We start from the raw sequence: 23,361 nt of genomic DNA on the forward strand, positions 1-23,361 counted from the left end.
ATTTTATGGGCCACCACGACGCGACACTATCGCGGTGGCTCAATGCAAATTGACGAATGGGATTTTTAGGGTCACTCCAATGCGGAGCCATCACGTTGTCCCACTGGTTGGGACCTGGAACTTCAGCGCAACGTGCCACAATTACGCTAGGCTACTAGAATTTGACAATTGTTAAATAGACCCCCTCCGCGATGTGCCAAGCACTAAAATGACGATGTTTTACGACTAAGGCTTAAATTAGCAATAACATCTTGCTCAAGTATCGTATTTAGCAAAATCTTATATCGACGGAAAGCTCATTTAATTTCTCACACTGCATAATTGATTAACATAGAAAATTCATATAGGATTTATGACTTTTGGATTATCTACGCATAGAAATGATGGTTTTCATTCTAGCCCAAAATGTGGGGCGTTACATTATCTCCCCCTTGGGATCATTCATCCTCGAACGATGGGTAGGAACGTTGAATCTTAAAGGTATGGAATAACGTGGGCATGATATATCTTATAAGAAGGGATATATAATACCAAGTTGGCATCACAGTACTCTATCATGAAACTTAATTCTGAGCTGACTTGACTTTACTTGCTTTAAGGAGCTGATTCATGCTGAGAGTTTAGGATTCCCTTCGAAGTATTTATGCTCTAATCATACACATTGGATTTGAAAGTGATAACTTATGTATGTATGAATCATGAGGCAACAACATTTAGATCGTACAAAGGTATTACACTGTCTGAGCTGAAATACTTGGGAAAATTTGAGATTATGCGCTGAACTCTTATGAATTGAGTCATGACTACATAGCTGAATCTGAAAGATGATGCCTGGACTAAACTGAATTAGCAATTTACATGGATGGAATAGATTATCTCTTGGAATGTTCATACGCAAGAGACTTCGGATAGTAGGACAGGGTGAAAAGGTGGAAAAAAAACCACAGTAACTTGTTTACCTGACTGTTAAGCCTAATTGTTGGCTACATAGACTGAATTATACTGGTCACTTATACTTAACTGGAGTATCTCTTCAACACTCTTTCTAAAGAAGTTATGGTAGCATTAAGGAGCAAAGAATCTTAGGCATGATTTACACAAGACATCCAACTAAGGAATCACAACCTTGGCACTACTCTATTGCATGGAATATGGACATTTAACTCATAAGCTAGGATTGAATTTCCAAACCTTAGGCAATGCAACTTCTTACTTTTAAGGTTAGCCACACTTCTAAAATACTCTCTCAACTACACTTTCCCCTTAAACACCATGCTCATTCAGTCCACTTATTTTTCTTACATGGCCACTGATATTTCCATCTACTAATGTCTAAACTGAACTAAATCCCCTCACCATCTTCAAGCCTAACTCAAAATCACAAGACGCACCACATAATAATGTAGTACTAGTTTGATCATGGATTTAGTATAACCTGCATTTCACAATCCCTCATCTCATGCATAATTCTTATTGCCACTCCAACAATCACCTTTAACTTCGCATTAGACATTCATAAACACTCAAAGCATCCATTCGTATGTATACAAACATAACATTAAAGCCTATCTTCATACCCACATATCCACTTCTAAACAAACACTCATAAAGAATCTTTCTCAAATTCTCTAATACTTCTATCCATAACAACTTCCCAGCACTATTTAGATGATACAAATAAAATATTCTCAACTAACCAATCCATACACAAAACTTTACCTCAAAATTGTTTCAACTTAATGTCTAGTGCTAAACATGATTTGCAACCCAACGTTACACGTAATTCTCACAAAACATACATTATTAATCTTATGCCACTATTCTTACAACCATATTCTATATTTAAATTCAAGTCTATTGTCTAGCATCAATCTATATTTAAATTCAAGCCTATAGTCTAGCATCAATCACCTACTACCAATGAAGAATGCAACATAATATACTAGTCCATCAAATTGGGACATTCTACCCAAATACCTCATTTTATCTAGATACTACCCACGACCAAAACACCTTTATAACTTATACTACTATACCTCAAAAATCTACCACATACCTTCTCACAAGTATTACTAGTTTACAACTACCAATAAAAAGAAGGTCAAGGGGGGTAAAGTCATATAATAGACATGGTCAACCTTAATCTTATATTATATCCCCATACAATCTTATCTACTTATACGTCTTTCTCACATAACACTTACTTACCCAAGCGTACATTTAGACTACCTTTAAATTCCACAAATAACTATGAGTCTATAATTATAACTTACTGGCTCATCTAGCCTTTCTCATACTTTAAGTAGACAATAATTCACCTTAACTAATAACTCCTTCTCTACCTTCTACTAAACTAACACACAAGGACGTATCAAATCATTACCAACTCCATATCATGCAAAAAGATTCATTTATACATATATTCAATAAATCAACCTTACCATTTTTCTTGCTGTTATGCCTCTAAACCCCCAGTTCCAACCAACACAAGAACAATAAGATTACAAGAGATAGAAACTTGATACACCATAATCAATGATATAAGAATACATATCTTAATCTCTATGAATAAAAAATTGAGTCAAATATTTTCCCACACAGACTACCATACAATCCACACATGCTACTAGCTACCACATTAGTCTATCACTATAAAGGGGTAAATCATCCTTAAACATTAGTTATTCAACTAAAATATTTATTTACACAAAAGTCACCCTCACTCTGACTTCTAACCTTATGTCTTCATATCACGAGATTCTTGGTCTAATCTCACTACCAATAGTTCATGAGAACAACACTTTAACTTATACTACTAGTTGGGTAGAAATACAGTTCCAACATTTCGTTACATATTATTCCCCTTTTTAGACATGACATCTGCAATATAAATTTAGAAAAGGACTAAATACACTTAATACTGGAGGCTAAAAAGCACGATCTCATTAGAATCAAAGTTCAGACTAGAATCAATACACTCTGAAGCACTAACGGACTCTTCTCAATCTCTTGTACAATTTTAAAATCTTATATGGCTCAATCAGAAAGGACCATACTATTTAAATTCTAAATTTTTGCACTTGATTCACCTCAACAATGAGACATATATGAGCATATTAAAGTAAGGAAGGAATTGGGATAACTTTAATTTCATACAGACAACACCATAGCATGAATTAGAGTATAAAAGAGGAATATTCTGACTTCATAGCACAAACTAGAACATGGAGAAAGGGAAACATTCCTGAACGCCTAGTAGCCTCCTTCTTATAATTCTGGAACATTACACACCCAGAAACAAGACTCTAGACATTGCAATTTTGCCCTGGGACCATGAACCATTCTTTGATACCAAGTTCGTTATGACTCGAACTAGGGCTTGGTTATGACATACATCCCGAACCATAAAGGCTCTGGCATCCTACTATACCTGGTAATCATTCATAACATTTATATGATAAAAAAAGATGAAGAAAAACAATTTGATATGGAAACATAATCATTAAATTTAAGATTCAAGACATAAGAATGAAAGCTGCAATTTGAAATATTTGAATAAGATCTGACTCAGTCTGTGAAATCTATGCTACATCTCAAAACTATTATGAAAACTGGGACAAGCCCAGTAGAATAAAACAACGGAATACATAATCTGAAATAATAGGCCTTCTAGAACAAAGAAGGCTCACCACTGCATAGATTACTTCTATCTAGAATACTCTACTAATTAGCCAGACACTTAGACTGAGCCTCCAAACCTAGGAGGTAGGGGTCAATACAATTGTATAGGTATGCAGAGCAAATCAAAAATAATAATTTATATTCAACATATATCAGAGCAATTTAAAATAGTTCATAAATAATCATTTAGTAAGAAATCTAATGGGCATTTTTGAAAGACTTTGTAAAATCATCTGAACTCTATGACACTCTTTGTTTTCTTCTGTGCTAGGTGGCATACCCTACAACTCTGAAATTACATGGGCTATATGGAATCCACCATTGACTCGGCGGGGAAGCCTCCAACCCAAGTATGCTGCAAGGGTTGGAGTCTCTGACTCATCTACGCCACTCGGCCATCGCCAGCATAAAAATAATATACCCAGATTGACAAATCATGATTTTAGGCTAAGAGTTACTTGAACTTTATCCCTCTTCGGGTAACCACCTAACCTTCTTTAAGCCTATTTTTAACTCTTTAAAACAAGCATTCTCTAAAAACTTATTCGGAAAACATACCCTATAATGTCATACATACTTATGGTATCATTATACCATTAACTTGCAAGTCACATCTCTGAGCCATTATTAGAATATTACAATCTCTATTTTCAAAATATAAATTTGGGGCCACCATATGAATAATTTAATTCAAAGAACTCTTTCTCTAAAACTCATGTAAACACATATATGTAAATCTCTTTGTCAAATTCTCAATGATGCAAGGTGGTCATGTCAAATCTCTTAATCTCATGCAAATCTTTCTCGTTTAAGAAAATATATTTATAATAAGAAACTCCCTCTCTTAAATCTCTAAATTATGCTCAAAATACTATGGTATTTGAGTAAACAAATTTCAATCCATAAATCATGTATTTCAAATCCTTCACATTAAGATCATAAACTTAAAGTCATCACAAGAGAGGGATTTCATAAGTTGTTCTCTCAAATAATCTTAAATCTTAATTTTCATACATATACCTATACATGTAAATAAATTCAAAGGGGGAAGGCCTAAAGACCAAATCAAAAATATAATTAAACATTTATAATGCATAATAAAATTATGTATTTCAAAAGCCCCTTTCTAAATTCATGTTTGATAATCTTTAAATCATGTTCTAGTGTTTAAAACCCCATGTAGTTTTTAAGATAAACCCCACGTACCTTAAATTAGGAACTTTTAAATGAACTCTCACATTAGAGATGCTATATGTACGATTGATGTGTGTTTCTTGAAGCCCTCAAAATGGGGATTCTGATTCTTGAAGAATTAAGGAAAAGCTATGATTAAATCTTGAAATATGTTGATTTTTGGCTTGAAACCCTAAGAAGTGTTCTTGTTGATTTTGTGAGAAAATAATGTGATTTTGGTGTTTGAGGGATTTAATCCCGTGTTATGGCTGAATAGGGTAGGGAAAATACCACTTTTGCTCTTAATAAGATAGAATAAAATATAACTGGAAGCCTAATTTTATGAGCTACCACAACGCGCCACTATCGCAGTGTCTCACTGGAAATTGATGAATGAGATTTTTAGGGTCACCGTGATATGGAGACATCGTCTTTTCCCACTAGTTGGGACTTAGAACATCAGTGCAATGCGTCACAATTGCACTAGGCTACTGGAATTTGAAAATTGTTAAATAGACCCCCTCCCTAATGCGCCAAGCACAAAAATGATAGTGTTTTACAACTAGGGCTTAAATTAGCCATAACATCTTGCCCAGGTATTGATTTGGGCGAATCTTATATTGATGGAAAGATCATACAATTTCCCTCACTACATAATGATTAACATGGAAAATTCACATAGGATTTATGGTTTTTGGATCATCTATGAATAGAAATGATGGCTTTTATTCTTTCCTAAAATGCAGGGTATTACAATAAGGCTTAGTAGCTCTATCCTAGCTGATGTTTCATAGGCTTGTGTTCCATATTACAAAATTTTAGCCATGTTGTGATTTCTTATTCAGATCTCTTATTCAGACAATGCGAAGATTCTTTGCTCCCTAAGTCATTAAAGCTTCATAGAAAGTGTGTTGATGAAATACTCCAATTAAGTATATGCTTTCAATATGAGTTAGTTTGTATATCTAGTAATTCAGATTAGAAGTCAGACAGATAAGTTTCTATGGTTCTTTTGTCTTTTGATCTAGTCTTACTATATGAAGTTTCATGAATATGTCCCTTCCAAGAGATAGTTTGTTTGTATCCATGTGGATTGTGAATCTAGTTTGGTTCATGCATCATGTATCAGTTTTACATTCCAAATATTCAATCATGATTCAATTTATAAGTTTCCCATGCATCATCTCAGTCTTTTCTTTGAAATTCAATCAGTCCAGTATCATTCGAGGGACGAACTATCCTATGGGGGCGACGTTAAGATACCCTCGAGTTTTTATATCCTAAACCTCAAAACTTTTCTTCAGAAAACTAGATCCATCCTGAGGTAGTGGTTAGTTATAAGTTGACTCTCTCATTTCTATCTTAGCCTTATAATAATTCTCATTTCATTGCCTATATGAAATCAGTTCAATTTATGATATATAGATTATGTTTCCTGTTTCAAACCATATTATGTAATCATGTTTTCAGCATGTAAATTCAGATTGTAACCTCAATTCCTAAGTGTTCTCAGCTTAGCTAGCCTCATTTGATGATGAATATTCCCAAGAGGGAGATATTGTAACACCCCGTATTTTTGGATTGGAGTTCAAACCTATGTTATCAGGTGTACAAACTGAAACCCAATGATTCTATGTCAATATATGGGTAATAATCAGTTATATAGTGTGAAAATTTCCTTTTATATCAATCGAGGTCATAAAAATCTCCTAACTCAAAGACGAGTCGAGGACGCTTCTATTGATTAAGTTTTTTGCAAATATTTCATATTTTGTCAACTTTAAATGACCAATACTCCTTGTATATAATGAGTTACATGTCCTACCTTATATAAAATTAAATATCTTTGAATCTTATTTTCAATGAATTTGGTTTCACCTTAATAAGATATTGGAGCAAGAAGTTATACCCATTTTACTCCAGCATATCAGCCTGTCAACAAAGTGACGACCTGAGCTGATGGGCCGTCACCTATGTGACGACTTTCAGCCCAAGTCACCAACCTTTGGGAGAAAATCATCAATTCCAGCTTCTAAGTGATGACCTAGGGTGATGGGCCATCACCTAAGTGATGACTTATCAGCCTAAGTCGTCACCCATGAAATTCATCAATTCCAATTTGAATTCAGAGGGGTATTTTGGACTTTTCCCTCACCTCCCATGACTTAAATCATCAAAAATATGTACATGGACATCATAAATTAGTTTTAAAAACCCTTAATCTTCTCCACTCTCAAGAACAAGAAAATTAGGATTTTCTCTCAAGATCATCTCCCAAGAACAAAATTCAAGCCCTTCTTCAAGAAAAATCAAGAAATTATAATTTCCAATCTAAGAACGTTCAAGAAAAGTTAATTCACTTTCAAGATCAAGGTGTTAAGGTATGTTAGATGTTCATACATGGGCCCTTTTAATCCATGGAATCCAAAAATCCATCTTTTATGTTTTAAATCATGAAATTACATATGTTATAATGATTTCTCTCCATGAAGATTTTATGGATTTTGATTATACATGATGTTTACAATCTATTCTCATTGAAAGCAGCCCCTATTACTTATTTTATGAATTTTTTCCATGAACTTACATGAATTTCAAATTTTTATCATGTTTACATGAAAGTATTGATGATATTAAACCTTACATGTTTGAATGGGTTGTTTGTTGAATTTAAACCCTAATTGGTGAACTTAAAAGTGAAATCATGCTATTACTACGAGTTTTAAAACTATTCTCATGCTTAGTTTAAACCATGAATTTCAAGTGTTTGATGAAATGCCTAAATGATTGGGTTTTGAACAATGACTACTTATTACATGTTTACAAGTTAAGGTTTTGGAATGTGTTTTCAAGTGGAATGCATTATAGTATATTTTAAATATTGTGGTTTCCATATTAGAATTCAAAATAAATCCTCAGTTTATGATTTTTTTTCATGTGATCATGCTATCTCATTGTGTCTAGAAATATCCTCATGTTAAAGTATTGGTCCCCAAGTATTTGATGAAATTCTTAAGTGAACAATTGTGAACAATAATTTCCTTCCATGGTTCCAAAGCTTTCATGGGACCCTATTGTTCTTGTTATCGAGTCATGAGGGTTATGAATGCCCAAAATTTCCCTGTTTACTTAGTCCCAATAGTTTTAGAATAGTTTCATACATGTATGAGCATTATCAGTTTAGTCTGTTATCATATAAGTCAAACTTAGAACAGTTTAGTAATCTGAGTTAATTTCCTCTTCAGTTAAGCTTAGCTTAGTCTCGTAATCAGTATTAGGTCAGTTGGGAGTAGGATCCAGCATCGAGCAAACCCAGGGATGGGGGTATTTCTAATAGTAAAGGGTTTGACCCTTAGTAGAAATCCCTGAATTAAAGAACTACATAGCTAGCGTAGGTTGAGATTATTTTATGCTAGATAAAGGTTGACCTATCTCGCATGAGTTTCCCTGCCAGTGAGGGTTGACAAAATATATCCTGCCAGTTAGAGTTAACTCATAGCCATTGTTAGTACCTGTGGCACAGTACTAGCACCCCTCTAACTGGGGTCACAGGTTGGACCCCTATCAGCTCAGAATAAGGAATATCAGTTAGATGATACCTCCCACAGTTTTAATTTCAGTATTTAGTATAGAACTCAGTTCAGTTTTGCATGACCATAGCATACAGTTTATCAGTTATTTAGTTATCTGATTCAGTATTTTAGTTATTGACTATATCAGAAATATTTTATACACTTGGTCATGTATTCTCAAATTTTACAGCTTTCACGCATTGATATTAAGTAATCTCATGCTAACTAGTTAGTCTTTTCTTCATACATGTTCTCTAAGTTATCTTATATTATTTAGCTAGTTATTACTTTATGCTCAGTTATCCTTTGTTATACATTCAGATAGTTATTACTTATGCACATAAAAGCATGCATATCAGCCTACTTCATTTAGCATACGAGTACATTCAAAGTACTGATTGCATACTCATTTCTTGCACCATGATATTTCATATCATAGGTTCGGACACTTAGGGTCCTGACCTTACCTAGTTATCCCAGCGTACCAGTATCAACAATAGTGGTGAGTCCTCATGTTCCGAGGACCAGTTATGTTATTTTAGTTTCTCAGATTTAAAGAAAGTCAAATTAGTTTGGGGCTTGTCCCATCAACTCCTCAGTTATTCAGCTAGAGGCTTTTAGTCTAGTACAGATAGTTAGTCAATTTTTAGTATGTTTTCAGATGTTAACATCATATTTCAGCATTGAATACAGTTTTTAAAACCTTATGGCATTTTTGTTAAATTCTGCACATGTTTTCTTTGAGATTTTATTTAGTGCTCACAACAGGTACCAGTTATGGGTTAGCTTGTGATTTTTAGGACCGTACGCACCATATGGCAACCAAGGTGTATTTTTGGGTCGTCAAAACTCATGTTCTTGGCTTTAACCCCAAAAAGAGGTCGTTTAGCCAATTATAATCATAATCAAGATCCAAATAATTAAATACATGTTATGAATAATTGTAAAGCTAAATAAAGAGAAAATAATAACCTAATAAAGTGTGCAGCTGCCTCATAAATTTTCCACACCATCATAAGAATTTGCCAAGATTTTCCTCCACCATCCCTAATCATGTGGGCAGCATATTTTATTTGTAATATATGCCAAATCCATGTATAAGTGGATTTGCACTTTAGTTGTGCAAGATCTACCCCATGTACCAAATCGATGATAGCATTGGGAAGAGCAATGCAATGCATCAATGATAGCATTTCTAGGTGCGATGTGATGCATCTCTTGTAGCATTACTGGAGGTGGAAGCATAGGGAGATTCGATGAGACACCTTGAAATTGCGTCGGCTCACTGGAATTTGCATCCAATATTTACTCTAAGTGTTGAACGTCCTATCTTTTTCCCATGCCTATTGTAGTGTGTTTCTAATGAATTTCCAGCCTTTTTATCACACACCACAAATTACCAATCAAAATAACACAATATCCTCAACAATGAATCAAAACAATAGCTAAAATAAGGCTAATTCACAATGATCTTCACTTATGTTTCGACTCTTAACACTATCAAATTGAACCTTGTACATTACCAACAAGTTTTTCCATGTATAATTGCACCATTAAAATGATTTAGAACCTTTTAAACACAATAGAATATAATGAAACTGACTAGACACACACCTAGCTCAAGCTAATAACACTAGGTTTTCGGGTTGAACTCTAAATGACTTAATTAAGTACAAACCTATTTAGAAAACAAGTTAAACATTGTTAATACATACTTGGACACTTACATGCTTATTTATATCACATTAACACATAAAATACATGAAATATCCTCAAAACAAGAATAATTAAGCTAGAATAGTCACACTAGAGTGCATAAATACACCTAGCATCAAGCTTCTATAGCCTCTATTCAGTATTCAGTACAAAGTATAGTTGTAGGTTTGCTTGACCATAGCATTCAATTATCAGTTATTCAGTATCAGTATTTTAATACTTCAGTTTACAGGCTATTTCAGTATCATGTTATATGCTTTGTCATGCATCCTCAGATTTTTTACAGCTTTGATGTATACTATGCCTTAGTTATCTCAAGATATTCATTCAGTCAATTATTATTCATCTACATAAGACCATGCATATCAGCCTAACCTTTCAAAGTACTGACTACATACTCGTTTCTTATGTTATGATGTTTCATATCATAGGTTTGGATGCTCAGGTTCCCAACCGCACTTAGACATTCCAGTGCATCAGCATTAGTAGCAGTGGTAAGTCCTCATATTTCGATGGACAATTATGTTTATTTCAATAATTTAGTTCAATAGTCAGCCGAAGTTAGTTGGGGACTTATCCCATCATTTCCACAGTTAGTCAGTTAGAGGCTTTCAGATATTTTTAGATAGTCAATTGTTTGATTGTTATTGACATTCTTTACCGTATTATTTTTAGACAGTTATTTCAGACGTAAAATTTTAGTTATGTTTTAGTGTTTTGAAACCTTATGGCAAATTCAGTTATTCTACATATATGTATCTTTTATTATCAATTTCATTCAATGCTCACAATAAGTACCAGCTCATGAGTTAGCTTGTGGTCACTTGTGACTATAACTACCATATAGCATCTAAGGTATACTCTCGAGGCGTTACATGGGTCCTTCCTCGGGAGCTAAGTTTGGTAGGTGTATATGGAGGTTATGTGACAACCTCATGCATCACATCATCATCTTCATTGCATCTCCTACATTATGTACATTCTATGTTATATTTTTATTCGTGATGTTACATCTATGTATTTTTTCTTCTTTAATGTACTTGTATTCTTGTATATGTGTATATTATAGAACTACTAGTAGAGATGTGTGGACTATAGTTTAGGACATTTTCTTATTGCAGGTGACGTGCCCATAGTATGTATTTTTTATATGCTTTATTTTCTATTTTGCTCAGTTGTCCTATGATACCTATTGAGTTCAAGTGGATCCATACTCATCCTTACTGTGCCATTTCGATGTATATCTAGGTACGAGTGTCTCGCACGGTATCTGATTCAGGCAGTTTTGGAGTATTTTTTAGGTAGCAGTCGATCAATGCTTTAAGAGTTGATCTACTACCCCTTCTTGTTTAGTTTATATCTTATTTTTATATTCTGAGATAGATTATGTTCCTTTTGGACTATCAGTTGTATATCTTGACTTCGAGATGTATATAGTTGGTTCTTACACCCTAACACAAGATTTTAGGAGATTTATGTTATTTTTTATGTATTTTTCTACTATTATTGTATACATGTGGTTTGACATTTTTCTAAAAGCCTTATCGTAGGTGTCGGTATTGTGTTCCTATTTTTTATCAGTTTAGGTGATGGGCTTACTAGTCATGACTTACCGCTATAAGTGTTATCATGACCCTTGGTTTTTGGGTCAGAGAACATGTGTGATCAGTTCAAGGAAAAATGGGATGATCATTTGTCATTGATTGAGTTCACTTTTAATAACAGATATCACTCTAGTATTCACATGGCCCAATTTGAAGTACTTTATGATTGGCGGTGTGGATATCTAGTTGGCAGGTTTGAAGTTGATAAAGCAACTTTGATAAGGCCATATTCAGCTCATGATTCTATGAAGAAATTTTTGTTGACTTAAGAAAGGTTAAAAATAGCTCCGAGTCATCAAAAGTCCAATTCAGATGTAAGGAGACGAGACCTTGAATTTTCTATAAGTAATTTTGTCAATTTGAAAGCTTTTCCCATAAAAAGGTAGGATATTTAGTAACAAGGAAAAGCTTTATCCCCTCTATGTTGGTCCTTATAAGATTATGGGTCATTTTGCCAATATGTTGCTTGCAGACTTAGCATTAGTGCATTTGGTCTTCTGTGTGTGCTTGTTAAAGAAATGCATTGGTGATCACATATCTATTGTTCTGTTAGAAAATATGGGTGTGAAAGATAATTTCTCTTATGAGGAGATCCAAATTGAGATCCCTGAATGTCAGGTTTGTAAGTTAAGGAATAAACAGGATACTTAGGTAATGGTTCTATAGAGCAAACAGTAAATTAAGAGGGCTACTTGGGAAGCATAGATGGATATGATGACCAAGTACCCCCCTCCCCATCTTTTCCCTTCGAACACAGTTCGATATTGAGGTAATATTTTTCCCTGAATCAATTCTTGCTATCTCATGTCGATCTGGTAATATCATGTCATACCATCTATTCATGGGTCTAGTTTAGTCCATGTTTTATTTACAGACTCAGTTATAATTCTAGTATTCAACTCTTAGAAATTCAGTGTTGGGATTGGAGCTCTTTTCCCTAATATTCAGCTTATTTTGTTTTCATTTGGGACAAATGACGAAGATCTATTGTAACACCCCAAAAATCCAAGCTAAGACTAGAACCATGCTTTAAGTACATGTAAAATCAAAAATCATGTTTTGGTAGTATGATAAGTGATTTAGACATGTATTATGGCCATAAGTAACTAGAAGACAATAACCAAGTTGAAAGTTTTCTTACCAGTAGTTTTCTTGCAAAGAATCTCCCTATAGTCCACTTTAAATGCATATAACTCATAGGTACTGAAGTACTTTTGATCTCAATACCCACCAAATGAAATTTATCTGAATCTTTTTTCCAACACATCTATTTTTGTCTTAATCTAATCTCGAAGCAAAGAGTTATGGCCATTTCAGTGAAGCAATATCCAATAGTGAGAGCACAATCATAACCACAATCTTAGGTTAGATTGTACGACCTTAAAATCCAGTCGTCTACATAAAACAACCCCTAAAAGTTGATAATTATACCTTCCAACCACAAAAGGGTTCCACGATCTTTGTTTGAAACCACAATCTTGGGCACGATCTTGACTCCTAAAGTTCATTAGGCTTGGACTACTTAGGTACGACCATAGGTGGGTTCTATGATCATACCATGGCTTTTATGATGAAGTCCATAGACCTTTCATTATATCCACCCAATCAAGAGTACCATCCCCGATCAAAGGTATGTTTCACGATCATAGGATAGTCCGTACGTCCTTTTATGCAGCTTTTTCAATTACAAATTTAAAAGGGCACATAAATCTTCTCCCATTCTTTTAACATCAAAACTATGTCATTTAAGCCATTTCAAGGATGATTATTAAGTTTAATATTACACTAAGTCCCTCATTCCACCTATTACAATCGATTCTTAGAAAAAACACAAAGAAAAAGGTGATTTCTTCACCCAAGAACGAGTTAGGGTTCTTCAACTTTAGTCCCAAAGTTCAAAGAATTCATCAAGATTCTTGTCTCAACGTATGTGGGATTTCATAATGTTTTCTTTTCACCCATTGAGTCCAAAAGTTAACTCAAATCCTTAGTTTTATTCAATCCTCAGAGCCTAGGTTTTATGAATATTACGAGTGTAACACACCAAATTTTGGCTCCTAAAAATATTCTTGACCTTCGATCCCACTGCCCAGATTATGACTCACCCTATGAGTCATAAGGTGTCACTACGGGTCGTAGGACCCTAATCGTATCTTGACAAGTGTGATTTTCCAAGTTCCTATTCTGATCACGATTGAGACTATATGAGTTATTTAGACTCACTACGAGCTATATCATGCTTATTCATAGCCTAACTAGTGTAGTGCCTAATTGATTCTGCCTTGACTACGGCTGAACCAAACTAGTTGTAATATTCGAGTAGGAGTCATATGGTACAACTCATATCCAGACTTGTGTGGGTACCCATGGATGTTGTCCAGACTATGACTAGTGGTCACGAGTTGTAAGGTGACCCAACGAGTGGTAAAGTCATCCCTAACAACTGGGCGATAAGTTTTTAGTATTTAATTAAGGGCAGTTTGTACATTTCCCCTCTTCCCTAATCATGTCCCACAACTTAAACCCCCTTTAGGGTATTATTATCACTCTGAAGCAAATCAAAATTACTTCTTAACCTCTCTCAAATCCCTAAGGTCAAGAACTCTTAGGGTTTTGAAGAAGTTAGACAATTAGGGCTCTCAAGGGTGATTTCTCTCTATAGTTGTGATACGTTCATACATGTTACTCTTCTCCAAATCTTATTTTATAACTAGTATATGTTTTAAATATTTTAATTATATGGATATGAATATGGGTTTTGGCATGGGTTAAGGGTTTTGGAATGGTTAATCCTTCAATTGTTTTCCATGATTTTCATGAGTTATTCATGCTTTAAATTGAATGTTTTTGAAATAATGGGGAGCATGGGTATGGGAATTGGAATGGGGGTCGAGGTAATACCCCAAATTGATATTTTGAACATAGAAATTGGTTTTTGAACAATTGTATTCCCTCAACCCACTTGTGTAAATGGTTTTAAATTGTGGAATTGTCTTTTAGTTTGACTTATGCATTTATACTATTGCATTGCATAAATGGTTAAATAATGAACATAGATTTTAAAGGACTTGTTGGCTATGTTTTGGTTTAATGAAAAAAGGGAGTAAAGTCATTCCCCTAATTTTATTTGATAAATTAAAGGAGGTCGAGGCATTCCTCCAATTTGAATAAATGAACAAAAGGGGTCGAGGCATTTCCCTAATTTTATTTGATAAAATAAAGGAGGTCTAGGCATTCCTGCAATTTCATTAAATAAAAAAGGGAGTAGAGGCCTTCCCTCAAGTTAATGGAATCATAATGGCATGATTATTAGCTTGCAAGATAAATGGCATGATAATACATATGATGTGCCTTAATGAGTGATTCCATGGTTAATGAATGGGTTATGTGAAAGTTGTTTTAATTGGGCTTAATGGGGGTTATGTAGCTATGATGTGAAGGCATGGGTCTCGAATGACTTATACTAGAAACTCATATTTTCCAATGTGAGGATTGGTCTTGATGACTATGTGTATAGTTCACACTATTAATAGATTTGTATCTATGATTAACATGGACTCAGGTCATTCCTTGGTCTTTTTTGATACTCGTGATCCGTTCAACTAACATGCTTTGGGGGCCTTTTAGTAGGGGGAGTTGAACCTATAGTGCTCGTTGGTGCATGTTTATGATGTTTGAGCTTCATAGTCCGAGATAATGTTTTACTATCATGCTAAACCTTGTTCCCTACCCTAGCATCTATTATATATGTGTATGCTTGTACTTGAACGTGTACAATGAGCTTAAAGTTAAACTTTTGACTGATATTATTTTACATTTATCCTAAGGTATATGTTAGTTCTCATCCCACTAACCATCTTCGGCCGTTGTATCCCCATGCGATGCAAGGTTCGAAGGCACTTCTACTTTTCCTATGCAGTGATAGGTTATCTAATAGTCATTCATTGCAGTGAAGTGGTGAGCTTCCATTCTTTGGAAGACTTAATCATTCCATCTTTTTTTCCTTTCATAAATTAGAATTGAAGACTTCATATTTACATCATCTTTGTCATTGTTATTATTGGGGTAAGGGGCATATCCCGAAATAGGTTGTTTAGTACAGAGGCTTTTTGGATATTACTGTAGATTGGGTAATGATGTCTATACTCTTAGTTGTCTTTTAACTTATTACTTTCTATTTTGTTATATGTTTGAAATTCCACTATTGTCAGGTATTTTATGTTCTATTTGGCTAGGCAAATGGGTTGGTCTCCAATCCTTGATATACTTAAGATATCCATCATAGCCATCCCTGGTTTGAGTCATGACAAAGTTGGTATTAGATCCTACGTTTATAGTCAACTGAATATCTACAAAGCCATGTCTAGTAGAGTCTCTTTTATGGGTATGTAGCACACCATACTTATGAAGGAGAGGCTACGAGACATTTAGGAATGTTTCCCTTTCTTGTGTTCTACTTTTGGGCAGTAAAGTCTAATGTCTTGAAACACCTTTAATATCTGTTTATTTGCGTTTCAGATCATGCCTTCCTGAAGATCTGATGATCTTGGAACATCTTTTGTCCCACCTGAGGACAATGGGGATGAAACTCATCCTACTTATGGAGCTTAGACCCAATCTAAGGCTCCAGCTCCTAATTGTACAACCCCATATGGAGTTTCACCATTCCCTACTAGTCCTTTTAGAGATCCTAGGGTTGATGATGATCATGCCCCACTGGCCAAAGAAGATATTTCTAATGTTGATTTTCATTGATCTATTCATCTATTGACCCAGTTAGTGATATCTCATTTGCATTAGTCGGATTCTACTAGTACTATTGTGAGTTCTTCTTAGATTACCCAAGTCGAGTAGTTTATGAGGATCAATCCTCTAACCTTTATTGGATCTAAGATTGAGGGGGATCCTCAAGGATTCATAGATAAGATAGAGAAGATCTTTTGAGTTATGCATGATTCTAACTCTAGAGGCATGCAAGTCGTTACATATCAGTTAAAAGATGTGGCATATTAGTGGTATGAGGTGAGGGATTAGTCTAGGGGTAATGATAAGGAGCTAGAACTATAGGATGAGTTTTTGGGTGTTTTCCTAGATTGTTCTTTCCTCTGGAGTTAAGGAAGGCCAAAGGTAAGAAGTTTTTGAATCTAAAATAGGGAAGGATGATGGTGAAAGAGTATGTTCTGAAATCTCATCAGTTGTCCCATTATGCTTCTGAGCTAGTGTCTAGCATAAGGCTAAAATGAGGAAGCTTTCTTTTGGGTTAGTCTCTAGACTTGGTGCTAGAGTGCAAAGCTGCCTTGCTAAATAGTGACATAGATATCTCTAGGCTTGTGATGTATATGCAACTGGTCGAAGATAAAAAATCAAACAAGCCAAAATATGGGAAAGTCAAAGTAAAAGGTCCAGGTATTCTAAGCAAGGTAGAGGCCAGTAGAATAGTGGTAAAGATGGCAGGCAATGGTCTAAGAAAATATGGGGAAATATTGGTTCTTATTTGATGGCTAGTGCTCTCCCAATCCAAAGACGTGCAGTGATTACCGCTTCAAGGGAAACAGTGGTTTTAAGGTACAAGAGGTCTAATCTCAGGCCAGTGGGGCCTAGTCATCTCCATCGTATCCTCTTTGTAGATTTTGTGGTTAGTTACACATGGCTTTAGTGATGAGGGGAGAAATAAGTGTTTTAAATGTGACCATCTAGGCCATATTTAGAGGAACTGTCCTTCCGATGATGTTGCTTTTGGGGCTATAAGGTCTTGATTGCTGCTTCTTCAGCTCCTGCACCAAATGGTGCTACTTCTGGCTCTACCAATGGTTGAATTATTTGTATGCTCTTTCCACTCATTAGGACTCTGAGGCATCCTCTGATGTTATTAAGGGTATGCTAAAACTTTTCACTTGTGATGTCTATTGTCTGCTACATCTTGGGTCTACCCTTTCTTATGTGACCCCTTATATTGCTATTCATTTTTTTTTATCCTGAGTGTATTCCTAATTCATTCCTATGTCTACCCCAGTGGGTGAATATATTATGGCTAGAAGAGTCTATAGGGGTTGTGTGGTAACTATCTATGATGAAGAGATGTTGGTGGATTTGATAGAGTTGGAAATGTTAGATTTTATTGTTATCTTGGGGAGGATTGGCTCCATTCGTGCTATGTATCTTTTAATTATAGGACCCGAAGGGTCAATTTCCAATTCCCAAATAAACTAGTGATTGAGTGGGAAGGGAGTTCCCTAGTGCCTAAGGAAAGGTTCATATCTTATCTAAGAGCTCAGAAAATAATATCCAAAGGGTGTCTATGTCACTTTGTTTGGGTTAAAGATTTAATTTTTGGGGTCCTTCCTTGTTACCTGTCCCTGTGGTTTGTAAGTTTATCGAAGTGTTTCCTAATGATCTTTATAGTATCCCTCTAGATAGGGAAATTGATTTTGGGATCTATCTTGTTCTGAACACTCATCTAATTTCTATCCCTGCTATAGAATGGCTCTAGGAGAGAGTGGTAGAGTTGAGGTCGCAGAGGATTATTACTATTTCTAAAAATCAGTTTAGATTTATGTCAGGGCACTCGACTATTGAATCCATTCCTCTCATCAATAGACTGGTGGAGCAGTATAGGGATAGGAAGAAGGATTTGTACATAGCATTTATTAACTTAGAGAAGGTCTATGATAGAGTTCCTAGAGATATTCTTTTGAGGTGTTTTGAGGCTGGAGTTGTGCCTATTGTGTATGTTAGGGTGATTAAGGATATGTATGATGGAGAAAAGATGTGGTTTAGGATGGGGGGAGGGGACTTGGAGCACTTTCTCGTCTTGATAGGGTTAAATCAAGGTTTAACGCTTAGTCCATTTATTTTTGCCTTGGTGTTGGAAGTTTTGATGTGGAAAATTCATGGTGAGGTGCCTTATTATTTGCTTTTTACAGATGATGTAGTCTTAATTGATGAGATGCATAGTGGAGTTAATGCTAAATTGGAGGTTTGGAGGCAATCTCTACAGTGTAAAGAGTTTAGGTTGAGTAGGTCCAAGACGGAGTATTTGGAATATAAGTTCAGCGAGGTATCTCATGAGTCTGATATGGTAGTTAAGCTTGATACTTATTTTATCTATAGAGAGATAATTTCAAGTATCTAGGGTCTATGATTCATAAAAATTGAGAGATTGGTAAAGATTTCACTCATCAAATTAGGGTAGGGTGGATAAATTTGAGACTCTTCTCTTGAATCTTGTGTGACAAAAAACTACCTCTTAGACGTAACGGTAAGTTCTACAGAGTGATGGTTTGACCATCTTCGTTATATGAGGTAGAGTGTTGGCTTATTAAGAAGGCCCATATCTAAAAGATGAAGGTTGCAGAAATGAGAATGCTTAGGTAGATGTGTGGGTATACTAGGAAAGATATGATTATAAATGAGGGTATTCAAGATAAGGTGGAAGTGGCTTCGGTGGAAGCCAAGATAAAGTAAGTGAGGTTGAGGTGGTTTGTGCATGTGATTAGAAGGAGCACGGATGCCCTAGTGCGGAGGTATGAGAGGTTGGCTAGGGATGGTTTCAAGCGAGGTAGAAGTTGAATGAATATATATTAGGGGAAGGTAATTAGACATAATATAGAGCAGCTCCAGCTTACCGAGGACATGATCCTAGATAGGAAGTTGTAGAGGATGTGGATTAGGGTAGAAGGGTAGTCTGAGTTTAGGATACTATATCTTTTGGTATGTTTCTTGGAGTATCTTACTTATGGTATTATTAGATATGGTAATTTCTATTGTACCTTATTCTTTTCCTGTTCCTACTAGTACTATAACCTATCTTGTATCTTGTTCTTTTAATATCCCTAATATTACTATTCCTTATCGTAGAATGTTTTATTTTGAATCGGGGGTCTATCAAAAATAACCTCTCTATCTCACATTTATGGTAGTGGTATGAACTGCGTACACTTACGCTCCCTAAACCCCACTTGGTGGGAATAAACTGTGTATATTATTATTGTTGTTTTAGTGTTTCCCTATGGGGTGCTCCGATAAGCTTTGTGCGTAAGAAGGATGGGGCCCTTCTAGGTGAGGGATCATAGTAGATCTACAAAAAGTTATAGCAGTTAAGAAGTGGCCTAGACCCATGACTCCAACTAACATTCAGAGATTCTTAGGTTTATCCGGGTTTTAGAGAAGGTTTGTGGAAGGTTTCTCTGTGATTATTGCTCCATTGACTTGACTGACTTGGAAAAAAGTGAATTTTCTGTGATCCAAGGCTTGTGGGGGTATTTTTGATAAACTTGAAGGATAAGTTTACTTTTGCTCTTGTGCTAATCCTATCGAGGGTATTGATAGCATTGTTGTTCATTTTGATGTGTCTCATGTAGGACTAGGTTGTGAATTGATATAATAGGGCAAGGTTGTGTCATATGCTTCTAGGAAGCTAAAGGTGTATGAGAAGAACTATCTGACTCATAACTAGGAGTTATTTGAGGTAGTATTTGCTTTACAGATTTGGCCTCATTACTTGTATGGAGTTCATGTTTATATCTACTCAAACCATAAGAGTTTACAGTATGTATTCACCCAAAAGGAGTTGAATCTCAGGAAAAGAAGATTGCTTGAGTTGCTCAAGGATTATGATATGTGTCTTCAATATCATCCAGGTAAAGCTAACATTGTTGTTGATGCTCTTAGCAAGTTATCTATGGAGATCTTATCTCATATTAATGAGAATAAGAGAGGGTTAGTGAAGAATATTCACCATTTGTCTAATCTTATAGTTTGTCTTTTGGACTCTGAGGATGGTAGTGTGATTGTTCAACAGGTGGTAAAGACATCTTTAGGTGCCAAGGTAAAGGAGAAGCAGGTTTTGGATCCTATTCTTATTAGAATCAAGGATTATGGGGGTCACCAAAAGGTGATGGCTTTCGATATTGGTGATGACGGTATCTTGAGGTACCAAGGTAGATTATGTGTTCCACATATTAATGGGTTATGGAGAGAATCTTGGCTGAGGTTCATGAGTGGAGGTATACTATTCATCTTAATTTGACAAAGATGTACCATGATTTGAAAGAGATCTATTAGTGGAATAACATAAAGCGGGATGTGGAAAATTTTGTAGCTAAGTGTGTGTTTTATCAGCAAGTGAAGGTTGATCATATGATGCCTGGTGGTTTGTCTCAAGAGATTGAGTTACTTATGTGTAAATGGGAAATGATTAATATGGATTTCATTTCTAGTCTTACGTGATCTCAAAATAAGTTTTATTAGATTTGTGTCATAGTCGATAGGATCACTAAGTTTGTTCACTTCTTACCAGTGAAAACTACTTATTTGGCAGTGATTATGTATGCTTTTCATTTAGGAAATTATGAAGTAGCATGGTGCTTCAGTCTCTATTATATCTGATCACGGTACGTAGTTCTCATCTCATTTTTGTCTTCTTTTAAGAGAAGGTTAGGAAGGTGAACCTTAGCACTAATTTTCATCCTCAAATGGATAGCAAAGCAAAGAGGACGATTCAGACTTTTGAAAAAATGCTAAGGTTTTGTGTTCTTAATTTTAGTTGTAGCTAGGTTGATAATTTGCCTCTCATAGAGTTTGCATATAATAATAGTTTTTATCCTAGTATTTGCTCCTTTCGAAACCCTTAATGGTAGGAGGTGTAGGTCCTCTATTAGATGGTTTTGAGGTTGGTGAAAATAAGTTATTCGGTCCCAACTTTTTTCACCAAGCCATGGAAAAGGTGAAGGTGATTTGGGATAGACTTAAGACCGCCAAAAGTCTTATGGAGATGTAAGGTATAGGGATTTGGAGTTTAATGTGGATGATTTGGTGTTCTTAAAGGTATCTATTGAAGTGAGTGATGCAGTTTAGAAAGAAAGAGAAGCTCAGTCCCCGCTATGTTGGTCCCTTTCATTTTTTGAGACAAGTGTGCACTGTGTCTTATGAGTTGGATTTGCCGTCTAGGTTCTGTTCTATTAATTTGGTCTTTAATGTTTCAATGTTAAGGAATTGTGTGTGTGATCCTTCCTTGGTTGCTCCTTTAGAGAATGTTGGTGTTTCAGGTTCCTTGTCCTATGAGAAACTCCAAATGGAAATTTTTGATAGTCAAGTCCGTCATCTGCGGACTAAGGATGTGGCTTCGGTAAAAGTTCTATGGAAGAACCATAAGGTCTAAGAAGCCACTTCAGAATTAGAAGAGGACTTGAAGTCCAACTATCCATTCTTATTTCCGGCTTTAGATAATAGTTCTTGCGGTATGTGTATTCCCTAATATCTTTATTTTCTATCTTTGTTAAAAGGTAAGTGTGGTTGTGTTTTGTGTTAAATCGTGCTAAGGGATGCTTTGATTCATCATTCGAGGATGAATGATCCTTGAAGGAGAGAATGTAACACCCCGAATTTTGGCCCCTGAAGATATTCTTGATCTTTGAGCTCACTTTCCAGATTACTACTCTCCCTACGAGTCATAGGGTGTCGTTACGGTCGTAGGACCCTAGTCGTATCCTAACCAGTGTGTTTGGACAAGTTCCTATTCTGATCACGATTGAAACTATACGAGTTTTCCTCACTCACTCCAAGTCGTATAATGCTTATTTGTAGCCTAACCAGTGTAGTGCCCAATTGATTCTACCTTAACTACGATAAAACAAAGCTAGTCGTACTATCTGATTACAAGTCATGTGGTATGAATTATAGCCAGAAAAGTATGGGTGCCCATGGATGTTGTCCAGACTATGACTTGACGTCATGAGTCATAAGGTGACACTACTAGTCATAAGGTCGTGATTAATGACTGGACGATAATTTTTCAGTGTTTCATTAAGGGCACTTTGGACATTTCCCCCCATCCCCAATTGTGACCCATGACTTAAAACCCCTTTAAGGTATCATTACCACTCTAAAACAAATCAAAATAACTTCTCAACCTCTCTCACGTTCCTAAGGTCAAGAACACTTTGAGTTTTCATGAAGTTGGTCAATTAGGGCACTCAAGGGTGATTTCTCTCCATAGTTGTGATACTTTCAAGCATGTTACTCTTTTCCAAATCATTTTTTGTGAAAAGCATATGCCTTAAATGGTTTAATTGTATGGATTTGAATGTGGGTTTTGACATGGATTGAGGGTTTTTGAATTGTTGATCTTTGATTTGTTTTTGCATGGTTTTGATGAGTTGTTCATGCGTTGAATTGAATGTTTTTGAACTAATGGGATGCATGGATATGGGAATTGGAATGGGGGTCAAGGTAATCCCCCAAATTAATGCTTTGAACTTGGAAATTGGTTTTTAATAATTGTATTCCCTTAACCCACTTGGGTAAATGGTTTTGAACTACAGAATTGTCTCTAAGTTTGACTTACGCACCTATACTATTGCATTGAATAAATGGTTAAACAATGAACATGGATTTAAAGGCCTTGTTGGCTATGTATTGATTTAATGAATTAAGGGGGTCGAGCCATTCCCCCAATTTGATTTTATAAATTAAAGTAGGTCAAGGCATTCCATTAATTTGATTAAATGAACAAAGGGGATCGAGGAATTCCCCAAATTTGATTTTATAAACTAAAAGAGGTTGAGGCATTCCTCTAATTTGATTAAATCAACAAATTGGGTTCGAGGAATTCCCCC

General features: G+C 35.4%; 1 protein-coding gene across 1 annotated transcript; it reads left to right on the forward strand.

Annotated features, from left to right (window-relative positions):
- The first annotated feature begins 18,299 nt into the window (after window positions 1–18,299).
- On the forward strand, window positions 18,300–21,905 carry LOC124886634. Its single transcript, XM_047395511.1, has 3 exons — window positions 18,300–18,803; window positions 20,547–20,677; window positions 21,737–21,905. The coding sequence occupies exons 1-3, from the start codon at window positions 18,300–18,302 to the stop codon at window positions 21,903–21,905; spliced, it is 804 nt and encodes a 267-aa protein (XP_047251467.1).
- The last annotated feature ends 1,456 nt before the right edge of the window (window positions 21,906–23,361 follow it).

This window comes from Capsicum annuum, chromosome 8 (genome assembly GCF_002878395.1).
Source record: "Capsicum annuum cultivar UCD-10X-F1 chromosome 8, UCD10Xv1.1, whole genome shotgun sequence".
NCBI lineage: Eukaryota > Viridiplantae > Streptophyta > Magnoliopsida > Solanales > Solanaceae > Capsicum > Capsicum annuum.